Source organism: Hyperolius riggenbachi, chromosome 5 (assembly GCF_040937935.1).
Source record: "Hyperolius riggenbachi isolate aHypRig1 chromosome 5, aHypRig1.pri, whole genome shotgun sequence".
Lineage (NCBI taxonomy): Eukaryota > Metazoa > Chordata > Amphibia > Anura > Hyperoliidae > Hyperolius > Hyperolius riggenbachi.
The window spans coordinates 106,472,735-106,490,382 of record NC_090650.1 but is presented as its reverse complement, the minus strand read 5'-3'; the positions used below and the strand labels follow the sequence as shown (position 1 = coordinate 106,490,382).

General features: G+C 44.2%; 1 protein-coding gene across 1 annotated transcript in view; it reads left to right on the top strand.

The window, feature by feature from the left end:
* TBC1D5 (TBC1 domain family member 5) overlaps nucleotides 1-17,648 on the top strand; it is a 510,822-nt gene that overhangs the window by 409,366 nt on the left and 83,808 nt on the right. The window contains exon 17 of the mRNA XM_068238274.1: nucleotides 10,293-10,456. Within this exon, the coding sequence (XP_068094375.1) occupies nucleotides 10,293-10,456 (164 nt within the window). The remainder of the gene's footprint in view (nucleotides 1-10,292; nucleotides 10,457-17,648) is intronic.

The following is a 17,648-nucleotide window of genomic DNA, read 5'->3' as shown; positions in this document are numbered from 1 at the left end:
CCGTTTGTATTGGCTGGTCATTCGTAAATCGTGGACTACCTGTAGTGGCTTTCCAATCGGGCTCAGATGAAAATAGCTGAGCTCTGTCGGGCCCCCCTGCTGTGCAGGTGACTTGCGCCTGAGCAGTAAAGGGGACCAATTGGGCTCAGCTATTTTAGCCGGAGCTGGAGTCAGGGAAGACAAATATTGCAGGTGCTACCGTGCCTGCGCCACAGTTGACAAGCTTGTCGGCTGTATTTCGGGAGCTGCCAGTGCTGGATCCCTGAGGCATAGGGGGATGGGGGAAGCATCATTAGGATCCAGAGGCTTTCCCCTCCCGAGGTATTTCCCTCAGGGGAGGGGGGTATTACAGAGTCTCTTTAATAATGCAAATAAGACTAGTTGCAGAGCTGGATTTCTGAAGATGCTGCTTAGGCCCAGGGCATGGCAAGATGAACCAAGAAGAGTAGGAATTTTACATTTTATGCTAGCAATTTGTACAGCAATTGCAATTGGCGATTTCCTTTTAGTTACTATATTTTTTTTGCTGCAGGACCCCTAATTCCATTTTGGAGAAATTGCAATTGCTCCCAATGAATCACCCCTATAGACTTTAGCCTAACGCTTTTGGAATCGCTTTGCTGGTGATTCCATTGTGTACCTGAAACAGCTCCTATGAGTGTCAGCCCTAAGTTTACATTTTAATTCAGCAAAATCAGGGTTGTTGTTTTTTAATAACATTTTGTTAATATTGTATTATTATTATTACTTTTCTATGAAATGCAATTATAACTGATAAAGTTAAGCAAGGGCTTAAAGCCTGATCATTGCTCTCTGAAATGCATTCTCTGGAACAGGACTGACGGCAATGATGCGACCTTGAGACCAAGTTCTTATGACCTGCCCTTTTTAGAGCTAGTAAAATGTATAACTGCAAAGGTAAAAATTATTTCAGGACCTGCAAATGTCTGAGATCACATATTTTCCTGTCAGTATGCAATCTATCCACAAAGGGGCAGTATTGTTTGAGAAATATCTTTGAGATTCTTTTTTTTTCTGTGTTCTGTGTGTAGATTTTGACAGTGAAGAGTATTCTTATAATTTTAATGACAGCTGAGTGATTTCTGGTAATGGTAATACAGATATAATGTACCAGAGTATCTCTATTATAGTATTTTGTTTTTAAGTGATTTATTATAAAATATACAGTTTTGTAAAACCAAACAAGCTATGAATCCCAAATCCTATTAACCATCAGTGATCCAGTCAGCTTATATTTACTATTAAGATGATGATATTGTTGTGTATGTAGTTGACACCATCTGCCCAGGCCAAAACTGGGCAAATGAGGTGCACATCATAGAGAGCAGAGAATGGAGCATACATAAAATAAAGCAGCACAGTGGCATAGTGGTTAGTGCTCTTGCACTGGGTCCCTGGTTCAAATCCCAGCCAGGTCAACATCTGCAAGGAGTTTGTATGTTCTCCCCATGTCTGCATGGGTTTCCTCTGGGCCCTCCGGTTTCCTCCCACATCCCAAAAACATACAGATAAGTTAATTGTCTTTCCCCTAAAATTGGTACTAGACTATGATACATACACTACACGATACATATATAGACATATGACTATGGTAGGGACTAGATTGTGAGCCCCTCTGAGAGACAGTTAGTGACAAGACAATATACTGTGTACAGCGCTGCGTAATATGTAGACGCTATATAAATACTTAAAATAAATAAATAAAAATAAAGGCGCCTGGAAAAAGGATACAGGGATTGCCACTAGAAAAATATCGCTAAGTTTACCGATATTGTACTAGTGAGTTTAATATTTACCACTATTGTACTATGGCTAAACCTAGTACTATTAATAAAACCGCCTGGTGGATGCCTAACCCTAATCCCCCCCCCCCCCATGGTACCTAAACCTAGCCCCCCTGGTGGTGCCTAACCCTAAATCCCCCTCCTAAAGCTACCCCCCTTCCGCAAAGCTGTGATATGCAGCTATGAAGGTAAAATTGGGCGTCTACATGGCGGCAAGAGGGAACGTTTATTGCAGAGAGGCTTTGTGGAAAAAAATGGCTTGCGGATAGCTACATTGCGGCATTGCATAGCGGGCGCTCCACGCTTTGCGGTAAAAAAGGTAAAAATGGGTGCCCTGAAGCACCGGCTAGCAGCTACCACCATGCACCCAAATTTCCATTTAATGCTGCTAAAAGTGGCTTTTACCATTGGCGCCTATGGCAGCACCGTTTTTCTGTAAGGGCTCCTGCTCCCTTTTTCCTGCTTCGCAGAATGTATGCTGTAGAAGAAATGTTAGGTTACCCGAACCCATTGTTTGAGATTGGGGGTGAACAGACTCGGAACCTCAAAAGACCAAGGCCAGATTTATAGTTTGTGTCCCTAGGTCAAGTATGTTGTGGCTTCCCTTTCATGTACAGCAGCGCCCCTCCCATATCCGTGTACTGCAGTCCTTCTGCTTCATGAACAGCTCCTTCGGGCACAAGTTCCCCTTTTTATGTGCTGCTCCCCATTTCAGCCTCTTCTTTCCTATGTAGCACCCTCTCTTTCATGTTGGTGCCCGTGGCGACAAGGCCCGGGCCATGCAGCCACCCAAGGCCCGAGCCTTTGTGGCCTTTCCGGAAATTTTGTCCTGGAAAACACAACGGGGTCAAAGCCAGAAGCTGATAGTGTTGTATGTTCCTGTTTAGGAGGAATACAGAGTAACAAGAATTACTCACATTTTTCTGGTTGCAATAGAAGTGCAATCACAAGTAGGGCTTGGGGAGGAATCCCCGCCACCATTCGGGCTTGTGAGGTTCCTCACTGGTCACGCTCTTGATGATTAGGACACTTGGCAGGGGAACTAAGCTAAAAGAACAACCTATTAACTGAGGTGTAAAACAGTAATACTCGTGGGTGGAGGCTTCCAAAAATAAAATAGTTAAGAGGTTAATAAGGAGAGGTAGTAGTAGATTTACCACTCCTGTAGACAGATTAGCCATACACAGCTTAATATATCTTCATAAGATTTATTGCACAGAAACAAGGTAAAGGTGCCCATAGACGATTGATTACGATTGTGGGCAGATTCAACAAAGAGACAAATTTATCTCTAATCGAATCGGATTAGAGATAAATGTGTCTCCTGTCTAAGCTGCCCATATGCTACAGGCTGATTCCCGTGCAATTTCAGCATGAAATCTTCAGGGAATCGGCTGAGCCCGGCGTGTCCGCACTGCCGCTGCCCCCAATGTATAAATGTGCCCCCCCTGTGTGTGCATTTAAACATTACCTGTCCTGTAGCAGCCTCTGCGAGGTGTCCATCTATTTCAGCGGGTTCTAGGAGCCGCATACACGCTAGCGGGGCATAGCCTCTGACGTCAGATGCTCTGCGCCACTGGCATGTATTCGGAACCCGGTGAGATGGACGGGCACCGCGTGGAGGCTAACACCGGACAGGTAATGTATAAATGCACACACTGGGGGCACATTTATACATTGCAGCAGTGGGGGTTTTGTTGCTCGTTCCAAAATCATCCGCCGTACCGCCGCGCACCTGACCAACTAACTTCGGCCCGACATCTTGCAGCATGCACAATTGACCATGCGACCATTTTCCATTTTAAAATTGGTCGCTTTATCAGTAGAGCATGTACTTGGCGGCACCGATTTTCATCAAAGTCGATTATAATAATCGGATTGGATGGTCAATCGGCCGCCAAGTCGCCTGATGTATGGCCACCTTGGTACCAGCCATCGCAAAACGACAAATCACTCATTGGCTTCTGACTGTGAGATCAATGTAAGCCAATAGGAGTTGCCTACATTGATGACAGAATCAGGAGCCAATGAAATCGGCTCCTGGCGAGCTCACGGAGCTCTGCCATCATAGAGACGGCTGGGCAAGTGAGCTGCAGCGGGCAGAGAGCAACGCAAACAGCGGAGGCGATGAGAACGTGCGGCGCTGGTGAGGGGAAATCTACACCCTGACAGGAATAACATCATCAAAACAGGGCATAGGTTTCAATCACTGCTGTCCGGAAGCTGTTAAAGTGTACCTGAATTGACATAAGTTAAAATGGATACATATAGTATTAGTCCTACTAAGAAATTCTCTGAAGTCGATTTCTGGGACTGCAAGTTTTAATGAAAACTAGGATTGTTGTCTATGCAAATTATCTTGTCAAACAGCTTGTGGAATTCAGCCCATTTCCTGAGAAGTAAATAGGAGCCAAAACCGTATTGTCTTGCTGAGAAATTATTTCTGATAAGGTTTTAGTACATAAAAGTTCAAAGGGTCATTACTTCTGTGTGTTTTACAGCTGACTGAAGCAGATTTTACATCAGACTGGCTGGTTAGAATTCAAACTTGAAAATGAAAAATAAAAAAACAGAAGTAAAAATATACTACTAATATTTTACTTACCATTAGTAAAACACATGTGATTAATTATCTCATAAGTTTATTTTTATTTCAGGATTGCTTTAAATCTTTTTTCTAACAATTTCTTAAAAACGGGGATTTCACTTGCATATATTAGCAAATTTATGAGGAGCGCCAACACGTCTAGCAGTGACTATATTAACAGCGAAAGTCCTCTGTGGTTATACTCTGTGCAGTTGACAATTCCTCTTTTCAAGTCGCAAGCAAAATTTTTCTGCTGAGCTAAGATTGTTTTCATCTAACTCTCAAATCTCTGACATGGACATCCTATTGAGGGCCCAGAATTTCAATGGGAAACGAGGTGCTGAGGGGAGTTGGCAATTTACGTACAAACATTAACCCTCTACACTCACAACAAGCTGGAACTCTAGTAATGAAAAAAAAAAAAAAAAACTTGAATGCAAGTTGTATTCAGGTTGCACTGAAGCAGGATATTCGCTTCCAAAATGGTTTGCATGCAAAAGCAGTCTGTACTAAACACTTTCACCAGCATTGACGTTCCCTCCATAGAAAGGGTCCCTGCTCTACCCACACCAGTCAGCAAGCAAGTAAACATGTCATGCTCTCTAACCTGAAAATTACACTTGGCAGGTTCAACCATTCTAGAGAACACATGCATGCACATAAATCAGTCTAAAATATCCAGGAAGCAACAAACTGCACTACTCACACCATTATACAAAAATGGGCTGCACTGGCACAGGAAAAGTTGAGCACAAATTGTCTTGCTTGTGTGTATATTTCAGCAGCCACTGTAGTCTGCACGCTGTAGCTCTCTTGCTGTTATACCAGTGCAGCCCATTTATATATAATAGTGTGCTGATTAGTGCTGTTTGTTGTTAGCCTAGAATGGTTGAACCTGACAAGCCTTAGCATTGATTTCAGGTTTGAGAGCATGTAATGTGTGCTTGCTTGCTGACTGGTGTGTGTAGAGTAGGAACCCTTTCGAACTTGGAGGAGACGTCATTGCTGGTGAAAGGGTGTAATACAGAAGTCCTCTGTTATTGTCTCACACTGCCCACCAGGTGACAAGTGGCCGTAAATGTACATTACAGCAATATTAATTAGAAGGAAGGAAATGTATCAAATAATAAATAAAAAATTGGCCTGGAGCACTTGCAAGCCTCTAAATAAAATGGCTGCTAATAGGTTTAAAGGAAGTAAATGTCAGCCTGCATATCCCACACACTTCATGTGCATTTTAAAGCAGATCCATCATGTACAATTTACTTTTGTCCCCAGGAGGGTTCATACAGGAATGCTAAATCGGCAAATGTTTTTTTCCGGCCCTCCCATTTTATCCACAACCAAAAAAAGGTTTTAGTGGACTTTGGCCTTAAGCTCTTATTTTTGGATTTGGATGTTATCTTATGAAGCCGTGTAAACATATTTATGTTACTTTTTGACAATACTTTTCCTTGTAGTTTTCATTCTTTTTCTCTTTAATGGGACATATCTTGTTTTGCTGTCTTTCAAGGGTTTTCGTGGTTGAACTGATTTCAGTGAGACAATAATGTAAGTGCATGAGAAGAGCCTTGTAAACGGAGAGTAAAAGCATTCTGTAGGTCTTTGAGTGCGTTCTTTGTGTGATCGCAATTGACTTGCTTCTGCAGCTTACCCTTTTGTTCGTTGTCTTTTAACACCTATTACTACGGATGTCTATAGACTAGTAAGTTGATGTACATTTGCAATCCTGTACATGATAGGTACACTTTGGTGAAGTTTCAGAAGGTGAAAAGCAGCAGATCATGAGTTGTGTACAGCCTTGCAATGACCAGATGAACTGGATCTTTGGACAGGATAGACTGCGCAGTCAGCAGACAGCTGATCCTTGTGTTCAGTAACTGCTTCTCTGTCTGTGTTTGTCCTACGGCCAGGAAACAATGCATTGGCATAATCCTAAAAGGCTGTTTTGTTATTTTCAGCCTCATTGTAAATCTCTTTCCAGTTGTATTCTCTACTCCACGATAAGTTATTTCCAATTGTAACTATGCTTACACTGCTAAAATCCTGATCCATCATTGTGAGATGATGCACTAGCATCCCGAGGTCATGTTTTGTAAAGGCAGGGCCTATTATAAAAGAATCAGTTCTGATTGGCGGTTGCCTTTATGCTAGACATGGAAAGAATTTCACACTTCTGCACTTCCAGCAGTTGTGACATAGTAAACAGGCAGTCCGGTGCTACAATCCATCAAGGCTGGATTTATACTTTTTCTGCCCCTAGGCCAAGTATGCTGGGGCTCCCCTTCCATGTACTGCAGAGCCCCTCTCATTCCATGTGCAGCCTGGTCTTGCATGTGTGACATCAATGTACAGCAGCCCATCTTTTTCATGTATACCTCCCTTGGGCATGATCTTCCATTTTCATGTGTTGTTCCCGATTTGCAGCCTTCTCTTTCATATGTTGTAACCCCTATTTCATGTCCAGGTGCCCCCTTGGTCTCCAGCCGCCCAAGGCCCGACCTTTGTGGACTTTTTTGGAAATCCAAATCCTGCAATTCATAAGGGCGCATTCACACTAGTTAGTGAGTTGAAATGCATGAATAAAAACTCATGAATTGATTTGTGAGTTGTACATTTCCAAGCATTTCTATGAGTTTTAATAAACTCCCAATGAGTTGAAATGCACTGCACAGCAACTCATTGTTGTGGGGGAACGATAAAATGAAAGTCTATGGACTTTCAAGTTACCATGTAAAACACACACTATGTGCAGTGAGTCAAAACTCACTGCAACTCACACAGTGTGCTTCTTGTAAGGCTACTTACTATTGCATAGCTTTGCCATTACTGAGTATTACCGAGGGGAGTGCTAGTGGAGAAGTGGGTGCCAGGTAATGAAAAGCCTGACGGCCGTTTCGCACATTGGCACGCTTCTTCCAAGGCTGCTCGGAAGGAGGAAGCATCAGAGTCGCATAAAGCGTGACATGAAGCACAGCTCCATGACGGTCTCTGCAAGTAATGGTGCTGAAGTGCTTTGGACGGCATAATCTGGGTTTCTGAATAAGGAATCCTGGATTTGAACAGCAAGACTAATCACTAGTGTCTGCATCACATACCTGAAGCAAGCGTGCAGCTAATCTAGCCTAACTTCCGTTAGAGCACCTGATATGCATGCTTGATCAGGGTCTATGGCTAAAAGTATTAGAGGCAGAGGGTCAGCAGACCAGCCAGGCAACATGCATTGCTTAAAATAAAAATGTCAGCCTCCATATCCCTCTCACTTCAGGTTTTCTTGAATACCCCCTCACCCTCTATGGCCAATTTAACTTGATAGAATGGCTTTAAACTGTGCTCAGGAACTGAAGGACCTGCAGAAAACTCACACAATCTAAGACAGTGGCATATAGCCTTGCTACCCTTTCTGTAGTATTGGTGTTAAAAATCCAAATACTTCCCACTGACTTTACCTACATGTCCTTAGTGATGCTCAAACCTGATCCGGGAGATACCCGGATAGTTGCTATCCAGATATCTCCCAGTAAACCTGTGCAGGCGGGGGGGGGGGGGGGGTTCAATCTTACCTGTATGAAGTACGTGGGAGGCACCGAGGGACGGACGAAGAAAACGTCAGACAGGTAAGATTGACCGCCCCCCCCCCCCCCCCCCCCCCGCTCAGCCCGCACAGGTTTACTGGGAGATATCCGGATAGCAACTATCCGGGTATCTCCCAGATCAGATTTGAGCAACACTGCATGTCCTGCCCACCCATCTGACCATAAATATAGGGAAGCAGGAAATGTGGGCACATGAGGCACTGTGGAATTTGGCACCACCCTAGGCACCCATAGTAACTTCAGCTATGGGAGGCTGCCCGCAATAGCTGAACTGTGGCTACAAATAGTGGGCACATATCGGGCAGTCCTTTTGCATATAAGCATTCCCTTGCTCCCTAACTTTAGTTTAACACTATAATGAGGTGGGTGGGCCAGAAATCTGCAGCTCAGAGCAGTAATACTCAGCTGGATCAATGGGAGGTGTGTAATGTGCTCGGCTGCCGCAGATCTATTTAGAGGTATGATTTTTAGGGTCTAAAAGCTTGTGAAGACACTAAAATCCGGGAAATAATCATTACGCCAGAGAGGATATTGTAGTTTAGCCTCACCTTTTGACCACTGACCTAAATATAAGCCAGTAGTGAGGTAATTGCAATGGGTGATACATGATCAGGTGGGTGGGGGAGTCGGTATGCTTGATACTTATACTTCTGTACAAAAGTTTCACAAGGTTCACCTTAATAAAGAAATTTGAATTCCAACAATAACCATGTTGTGATTTGAAAATCAGGGTCCTAAGGCGACAAGGCAATGATGATAAGTACTTTATACACTGTGTTTTGTTTTGTTTTTTTACTACAATATTATAATTATTTAGGTCTGCTTACTTGTTACGTTGTGTAATGTAATGCTGCCAAACGTATTGCCAAAATCCAATCTAAGTTCTTCTTTAACCCCCCTGGCGGTATAATTCCTGCAGCTGCGCAGCCGCGGGAGGGTTTTTTTCACCTTTTTTTTTTTTTAGCATGTAGCTAGCCTAGCGCTAGCTACATGCTTCCCCCCTCTCCGCGGCGTCCGCCCGTCCCCTCCGATCGCCGCCAGCGCCGCTTGCCCATAAGGAAATCCCGTTCTGAACGGGATTTCCTTGAGGGCTTCCCCCGTCGCCATGGTGACGAACGGAGTGACGTCATGGACGTCGTGACATCACAGGTAGTCCCGATCCACCCCATAGCGCAGCCTGGCGGAGATTGGCCAGGCTGCGCAAGGGGTATGCGGAGGGGGCCTGTATCCTTGGCGGGTAGCGGCGCATCGGTGGCGGGCGGTGGCGATCAGGCCAAACACGCAGCTAGCAAAGTGCTAGCTGCGTGTTCGAAAAAAAAATTATGTAAATCGGCCCAGCAGGGCCTGAGCGACACCCTCCGGTGGCTTACCCCGTGTCACACACGGGGTTACCGCCAAGGAGGTTAAATTGAAAATTGCATCATGGATTCCAGTTTATGTAGTCTCATTAAATATCATTACTAAGCATGGTTCGCAGTGCATCTGCATTTATCAAATGGTACAATTATCTGCTGCTATGTGGAAGCCAAGACAAGCCTCAGGTCAAAGAACAGATATTTACCTAAGAAGATCCTTCAGAGACTTCCCATGTCCTTCTCATGACCACCACCGCAGCTGCCGAGGTCCCTTTAGAAGATTGCGACCACACTACTCCTCATGCAAGAGCGCAGTCATGCCCTCACAGTAGCATGCAGCCACTTATGCATGAGCGGCTCTGGCTTTCTGCGCTGGCGCAATCGGCCGTACTTGTGCATGAATAGGAGGGCGGTCGCAATCAGAAATCCGATAAGCTCTTGTCAGATTTCTTTCGGGTGGTCCACAAGCGGCAATGGTGGTCCGGAGGATGGCATGGAAAACTTTTATAGGATTCAGAGGCTTTTCTCTTTTTGGGTTAGTATATGTTTTGTGTCCTGCCAGGCAACATGCATTGTATGAAAAAGGAATAAATATGGCAGCCGCCATATCCCTTTAACTACATGATCACTTAAAAGGAGGGGCTTGATGCAGGTATAAGGAGGAGTTACTCATCTTAGGACATTTAATGCCCTATTCAACTGAGACTACCCAGGCTGCCCACTGTTTGACAGTATTGCTAATCTGGACACCTTGCTGCAGTTGTGAATAGGTAGACATGGGAGCTTCTTACAGAGGTTGCAGGTTGCCAGTTCCCATTCTCTGCTCAAATTGAAGTTCTTAATTTAAAAACCTGTATTATACTAAATAAAATGGTCCCAAGGCAGCACATATGCTTGAAGTGTTCTAGGAAGCCGTGTTTCTGATGCCGTTTTCTGTGTTTTATTGTAGGCCAGAGCTCCAAGAATGTCGCTTCATCTCCCAGCATTGAGAGTTTGCCTGGAAGCCGTGACCACACAGAATCTCCTCCGCTGTCAGCTGGGAAGAAAGATTCCTTCTTCAGCACAATATCCCGTTCTCGTTCTCACAGCAAGTCCCAAGGGAAGAAGGAAACTGTAAGTGCTTCTCACACAGCAGCTACTAGTAGTTCTGTTGCTTTAGTGTTTTCACTTTATTGGCTGGAGATTAATTTGTTCTCATTATATGATTAGTTAAAGGAAAACTAAAATTGGGAAGAATCGAGAGCAGGCTAGACTTTTTTTCTTTCTTTTCATACTACTACCTCCATATGTCTTAACTTTCTGAATATCTGACCCAGAACAGGTGTGCAGATTTGGTACTGTGACCATGGCCGGATTTCAGGCAAGGCCACAAAGGCCATGACCTAGGGCACCAGGAAGCAAGGGGGTGGGCAGCGAGCTGGCACACTCATGTAATAAAGCTTCCAAACATGTGAACCACAGTGGGACAGCAAATGGAGGCTGCTTACTGTCTGTGAACTGAGCTGTTATTCACCAATACCATCAGCAGTTCTTCGAGTCTGACTCCGCCCTCCACCCAGCTCCAACCTTTCAGAGCAGTGGAGGGGTGGGAAAGTTTGTTACATTAAACCATACGTGACTCTGTGATGGCTGGGGAGGTAATTTAGTGCTGCTAGGGCTGACAGATAGGTCAGAGAAACCCCATGGTGCAGATGCAGAGAGAGTGGCCTCCCAGAAGAAGAATAAAAACTTGGATTGGAGCTGCAGGAGGAGAGAGACAAGGAAGTATGCAGATTATGTGTGTTACGTAATTTAAAAATGGCACCACAAAGGTCTTAAAGGGAACTCGAGGTGGAAGGGATATGGAGGTTGCCATATTTATTTCCTTGTAAACAATGCCAGTTGTCTGGCAGCCCTGTTGATCTTCTGGCATGAGTAGTATCCAAGTCAAAACCCTGGAACAAGCACATGACTAATCCATTAAAACCTGAGTCAGCTGAGTCAGAGTATCTGATCTGCTGCATGCTTGTTCCAGGTCTATGGTTAAAAGTATTAGAGCCCCAGGATCAGCAGGGCTGCCAGGCAACTGGTATTGCTTCAAAGGAAATAAAAATGGCCACCTCCATATCCCCCTAACCTTGGGTTCCCTTTAAGGTGTCTATTAACTATGCAATTTTACCGAATTCTCAGCCTTCCAAAATCAACAGCTTGTAGTCGATTGACACCATCAACAGTCTGCCCAAACCAGTCAATAAGAAGGCTTGTTTAGTTTAATTAATTAATTTTAATGGGTTAAAATTGGTTACTTGAATGGGTAGTTTTATGTACATTGGTTACTGGGACCAATAAAAGTGTGTGTGTGTGTGTGGGGGGGGGGGGGGGGGGCGTTGCTGTTGGTCACAGGGCAGCTGGTGAAAGTGGCCTTGGGTGATAAAGAGTTCATATCCGGCCCTGACTCTGACTCCACTGGCCCTGTGCTTGTGCAAAACATGTGACTACGGTTTGTTTCACTGTACGCGCTTTGTGCTCTGCAAAAGGCACAGACACCAGCATGATAGTTTAAATTACAGAAACCATTCCAATTGTGCAATCCAATTTAGGCCTAAGCACAATGTCCAGCCTGCTGCTGCTTGATTTTTTTTTCAGTCTTTACGCTTATGTTAAAGCGGACCCAAACCAAACATTTTTTTAATTAAAAATATTTAGTTGCACCACTCTGACACATGCAAAGATAAATAAACATTCCTTCAAGCCTATGAGCATTTAAGTGCATGCTTTTCACCCTTCTCTTTTCATAACTAGGGTTATACAGGTAGCAGCCATTACTTCTGAGCTTAGTAGGAGGTTTTAGATCATGGGTGTGTTTATCATCAGCTACCCTCCCTCACTTGGGCATCTTCTATGTGAAATCTCACACAAGCTGCGATCACCTCCACTGTGACATCATCAGTAGCAGCCTGTGTTTTGTTTTTGTTTTGTATCTCCTCCACCAGTCTGCCGGATTCTGTCCCGGCAATATGAAAGAAAGGGAGGGGTTCCTCCAATAAATGTAAAATATTTTATATTTGTCATCATGCAGCTGAAAAAGGCTGCTATTTATTATTATAATTTAGAAAATAGATTTTATTTCTGAAATCTTGTTTTTTTAATTTGGGTCCACTTTAAAAGGATAGGAGCGCAACAAAATTGCATACGAAATACAATGCAATGTGATTTACATGTGATTTCCTGGTTTTAAATATTTTTTCATAGTAATGAATTGTGGGAAAAAGAAAAATACAAATGCAATAACACTGTGAAAACAATCAAAGAATCCTGCTGAAGCGCACAAAAATAATGTTTGGCGTAAATTAAAAAAAATTGTGCATTTGCAATCATGATTTGCAGTGAAAAATCAGCCTTAATGGAAGTGTGTGCTCTCTGTTCTTTGTGTGGCACATTAATAGCAGCTTTTGTATGTCAAAGAAATTTCTTCATTGCCTGCTTTTGAGGGATTATTACATTAATATTAGCAGTATTATCTAAGGGAAAGTAGAACTAATATAGTGGGCACACCCTGACTAAATATATTCAAACACTAGCAAATTGTTTTCTTCCAAACCAAAACCTTAACCTATTTTGGTTGCTGGACGTAGAAACTACGTCCAGGAACCATGCGCGCTGCCGCGCGCTCCCGCAGCCGATCGCGCGCGTGCACGCGCACTCCCGGCCGCGGATGTGGTAGCCAGGGAATCAATGTATCGGGCTATGGTGCCTGATCACTGATTCCTCTCCCCCGCTTAAAAAGCGACAGCTTCTCTCGGAAGCTGCGCCTTTTCTGGCCGTTCCCTCCCCGATGCGCCACTCTAAGCGTGTGTTACGCTTAGAGTGACGTCATGTAAACAAACTCATGGCCGCCATCTTGTGGCCAAAAAGTAATACTACAACTGAAAATAAAAATAAATTAAAATGAACACACATTTACATTATAAATCTATTGTTTACCCCCCCACCCTCCCAAAACTACCCAAATAAAATGTTTATTATAAAAAAAAAAAAAACATGTAAATAAAAAAAAAAAAACATGTAAATATTTACCTAAGGGTCTAAACTTTTTAAATATCAATGTAAAGATGAAATATTTCTATATTTTTTTTATTTTAAACTTGTTAATAGTGATAGATGCAAAATGGAAAAAATGCACCTTGATTTCCAAATAAAATATTGTCGCCATACATTGTGATAGGGACATAATTTTAACGGTGTAATAACCGGGACATATGGGCAAATACAATACGTGAGTTTTAATTATGGAGGCATGTATTATTTTAAAACTATAATGGCTGAAAACTGAGAAATAATGAATTTTTCCATTTTTTCTTATTCTTCCTGTTAAAATGCGTTTACAGTAAAGTGGCTCTTAGCAAAATGTACCCCTCAAAGAAAGCCTAATTGGTGGCAGAAAAAACAAGATATAGATCAGTTAATTGTGATAAGTAGTGATAAAGTTATAGGCTAATGAATGGGAGGTGAACATTTCTCACGTGATAACCACGGAACCTGAATGGGTTAAAGTGAACCTGAAGTGAAAATTAACTTATGAGATAATTAATTGTATTTGTAGTATGGATAGAACATTAGTAGTATAGAAAAGAGTCTCATATGTTTACTCTCAGTTATATTGCTTTATTTTTAAAGTAAACCTGAGATGAATGAATGCATGAGGGAGTGATCAGGCCGAAGGGGACTGGAGGAAGACCCAGGTAACTTTTGCATTCATTCATCACAGGTACACTTTAAGATTGCATCAGGCTGTCACAGCTACTGTTTAGAATGTACACTCTGCATTTTAAACTGAAAAAGAAGCAGAACTAATTAACCTTTGAACTTTCCTGCACTAAAAACTCACCGTCTCCCTGCCAGTAAGCAGGCTTTTAACTTCTATTTACCTTTCAGGAAACCGTAGTGAATTGAACATGCTGTTCTGTTTAGCTCTTTTGCATGCATAACTCAAGTTTTTTTTAACTCTTGCTGTACTGGAAAACAGAAAGGGACTTCAGATTATTTCTTAGCAGGGCTAGTACTATATGTGCATATGTTTATTTCATAATGTCACATGTCACTTCTGGTACGCTTTAATTGATCTGCTTTTATGTAACAACCGTAACTGGCTTGCCTGATGCAATGATTACCGTATGTAACTCCGGTCCATGTTTCCTATGGCTCCTCGTCATCCAATATCTCCGGGTTGAATTGGAGTATTGATATACTTGTATAACATTTCCCAGAAGAAACATTTAAGTTTGTAGTCAAGGTGACTCAGCGATGTTATCTGAGGCTCATGATTTGTCACCAGTTGTCAGCCACAAGGCAGATTACAAGCAAGGATTTCTTTACGTTGATATTAAAGCACGTTTATGTGTAGCTGTATCTGGAGACTTTGCATCTGCTGGTGTTTGTAAATTTGTGATGATGTTAGGGTAGCATTTCTGTGATAGAGTGTTTCCCCAGCACTGCTGAAGTGTACCTATGTTCCCTGCTGCAAACATCATTAGCAGCAAAGTGCTTTAAACAGCATAACATTGGATATTGCTCTATAAGATATAAAACCATACGGAGGTTTCTAAAAGAACAAACCTTCTTTGGGACATCTCGTTTAAAGGATACCTTAGCGCTAGGAAAATATAAAAAAAAATGGGGGGAGCAGGCATGCCCACCGCTCCCCCAGTCTCCTCCGTCCACCGCAGTTATGTTTTAATAGCCCCCAAAGCTACTTCTCGGTGAGGAGGGTCGTGATCCGTGCACAGGTGCTGCCCGGGGACGTGCGTCCTTGATCGTGCGCCCGCAGCTGGGAGCACTCTGCACATGCACACAACATCACAACTTTGTAGTTCTCCCGGCCGCCGGCATGCTATCAATGACGCACGTCACCAACCCGGTAATAGCTTTGGGGGGCAGGGGAGTGGTGGGCATGAGAACAGAGTGGTACACGTGCCCATTTTTTATTTTTCCCAGCGCTAAGGTATCCTTTTAAGCCAAGCACAAAATACATCAAGTTTATTTATTTATTTATTGTATTTATAAAGCGCCAACATATTATGCAGCACTGGACATTAGTTTAGGTTACAGACAATATTTAGGGGTGACATACAGCAAAATGACAATACATGAATACAAGAAAGACCACAGTATGAGTACAAGGTAATGCTTAGTCACCTGAGGGGAGCATGGAGATTAGGCAAGTTAGGTTCAATCAGATGCATAGCATGGGTTCACAGTAATGGAGGTGCATGATCAGGTAGGACACAAAAGGAGGAGGACCCTGCCCAAAGGCTTACAATCTAGAGGGAGAGGTAAGGACACGAAAGGTAGAGGACCAGAGTTCAGCTGTGGGTTTAGAGCAGAGTTCCCCAACCCTGTCCTCAAGGCCCACCAACAGTACAGGTTTTGTAGAAAACCACAAACCTGCACAGGTGAGGTAATTAGTGTCTCAGCAGAGCTGATTAACTGCCTGCGTGGATTTCCACAAAACATGCACTGTTGGTGGGCCTTGAGGATAGGGTTGGGGAACACTGGTTTAGAGCACTTGTGAGGGGAAGTAGGGCAGAGTGAAAAGGTGAGTTTTGAGGGCTTCTCTTGAAGATGTTGAATGAGGGGGCTGCCCTAATGGGTGGAGGTAGGGAGTTCCATAGTGTTGGAGCAGCTCTTGAGAAGTCCTGGAGGTGTGCATGGGACTGGATGATACGGGGGGGGGCGGTTAGGCGAAGTTCATTGGAAGAGCGGAGTGAGCGGCTAGGTGTGTACCTCTGAGTAAGATCAGAAATGTAGGTTGGACAGGTTTTGTGGACAGATTTGTAGGTCAGACACAGTATCTTGAATTTGATTCTGGACTGGATAGGAAGCCAGTGGAGGGATTCTAGGAGGGGATCTGCCGTGGTGGAGCGATGGGAGCAGTGGATAATTCTGGCTGCCGCATTCATGATGGACTGCAGTGGGGCTGTTCGAGTCATAGGGAGACCAGACAGCAGGGCATTGCAGTAGTCAAGGCGGGAAATTATGAGGACATGGATGAGGAGTTTGGTGGTGGCAGAGGTCAGGAAAGGGCGAATCTTACAGATGTTACGAAGGTGGAAGTTGCAGGACTTTGTGAGGTTTTGGATATGGAAAGTGAAGGAGAGTGCGTAGTCCAGGGTGACACCCAGACAGCGGGCTTGAGAGGTAGGACGAATGGTAGTGTGAATAACAGTGACATGCACATCTGGGAGGTTCGTGGATGGCCGGGGTGGGAAGATCCTAAATTCCGTTTTGACTAGATTTAGTTTCAGGAACCTAGCGGACATCCAGGAGGAGATGGCTGATAGGCAGGAGAAGACCTTGTCCATGGTATGGTAGTGGTGGATATGTCAGGGGTGTGGAGGTAGATCTGGGTGTCATCTGCATATAGGTGATAGTTAAAACCCATGGAGGAGATAACCTTGCCAATGGAGGATGTGTATGGGGTGAACAGTAGGGGGCCAAGGACCGAACCTTGGGGGACTCCCACCGAGAGGTGGTTGGGGGTGGACAAGGACTCATTGAAGGCGGTCGTGAAGGAGCGGTTGGAGAGGTAGGATGAAAGCCAGGGCCGGGCGAGATCATGAATGCCCAAGGACTGGAGGGACTGGAGGAGTAGGGGATGATCTACTGTGTCAAAAGCTGCTGAAAGGTCAAGGAGGAGGAGAATGGAGTATTTACCTTCAGCTTTAGCTAAGGCAAGGTCGTTGACCACTTTGGTGAGAGCAGTTTCGGTTGAGTGGGCAGGCTGAAATCCAGATTGCAGTGGGTCTAGCAGTGAGTTGGCATTGAGGTACTGGGTCAGGCGTTTGTGAACCAGACGCTCAAGGAGTTTTGAGGTAAAGGGGAGGAGGGAGATAGGATGGTAGTTGGAGGGTAGAGAGGGGTCGAGGGAGGGTTTCTTGAGCAGGGGTAGTACAGTGGCCTGCTTGAAGTCTGAAGGGAAGGTGCCTGTGGATAGGGAGAGGTTGAACAGGGTAGTGAGGACTGGGGCCAATTCCGTGAAGTGAGGCTGGAGTAAATCAAAAGGGATGGGGTCAAGGGGGGAAGTAGTGGTATGGGAAGTCTGCAGTAGGTGGTTGACTTCCTCTGTGGTAGTAAGAGTGAAGGATGTGAGGGGAGGATAGGGTGGAGGAGGAGCTGGTTGGGAGGGGGTGGGAGGTGAAGATTGGAGATTGGATATTTCCTGGCGGATGGAGACAATTTTGTTGGTGAAGTGGGTGGCTAAGTCTGTGGCAGAGAGGGAGGAAACGGAGGGTGGGGGGGTGGGTTTAAGCAGGGAGTTGAAAGTGGC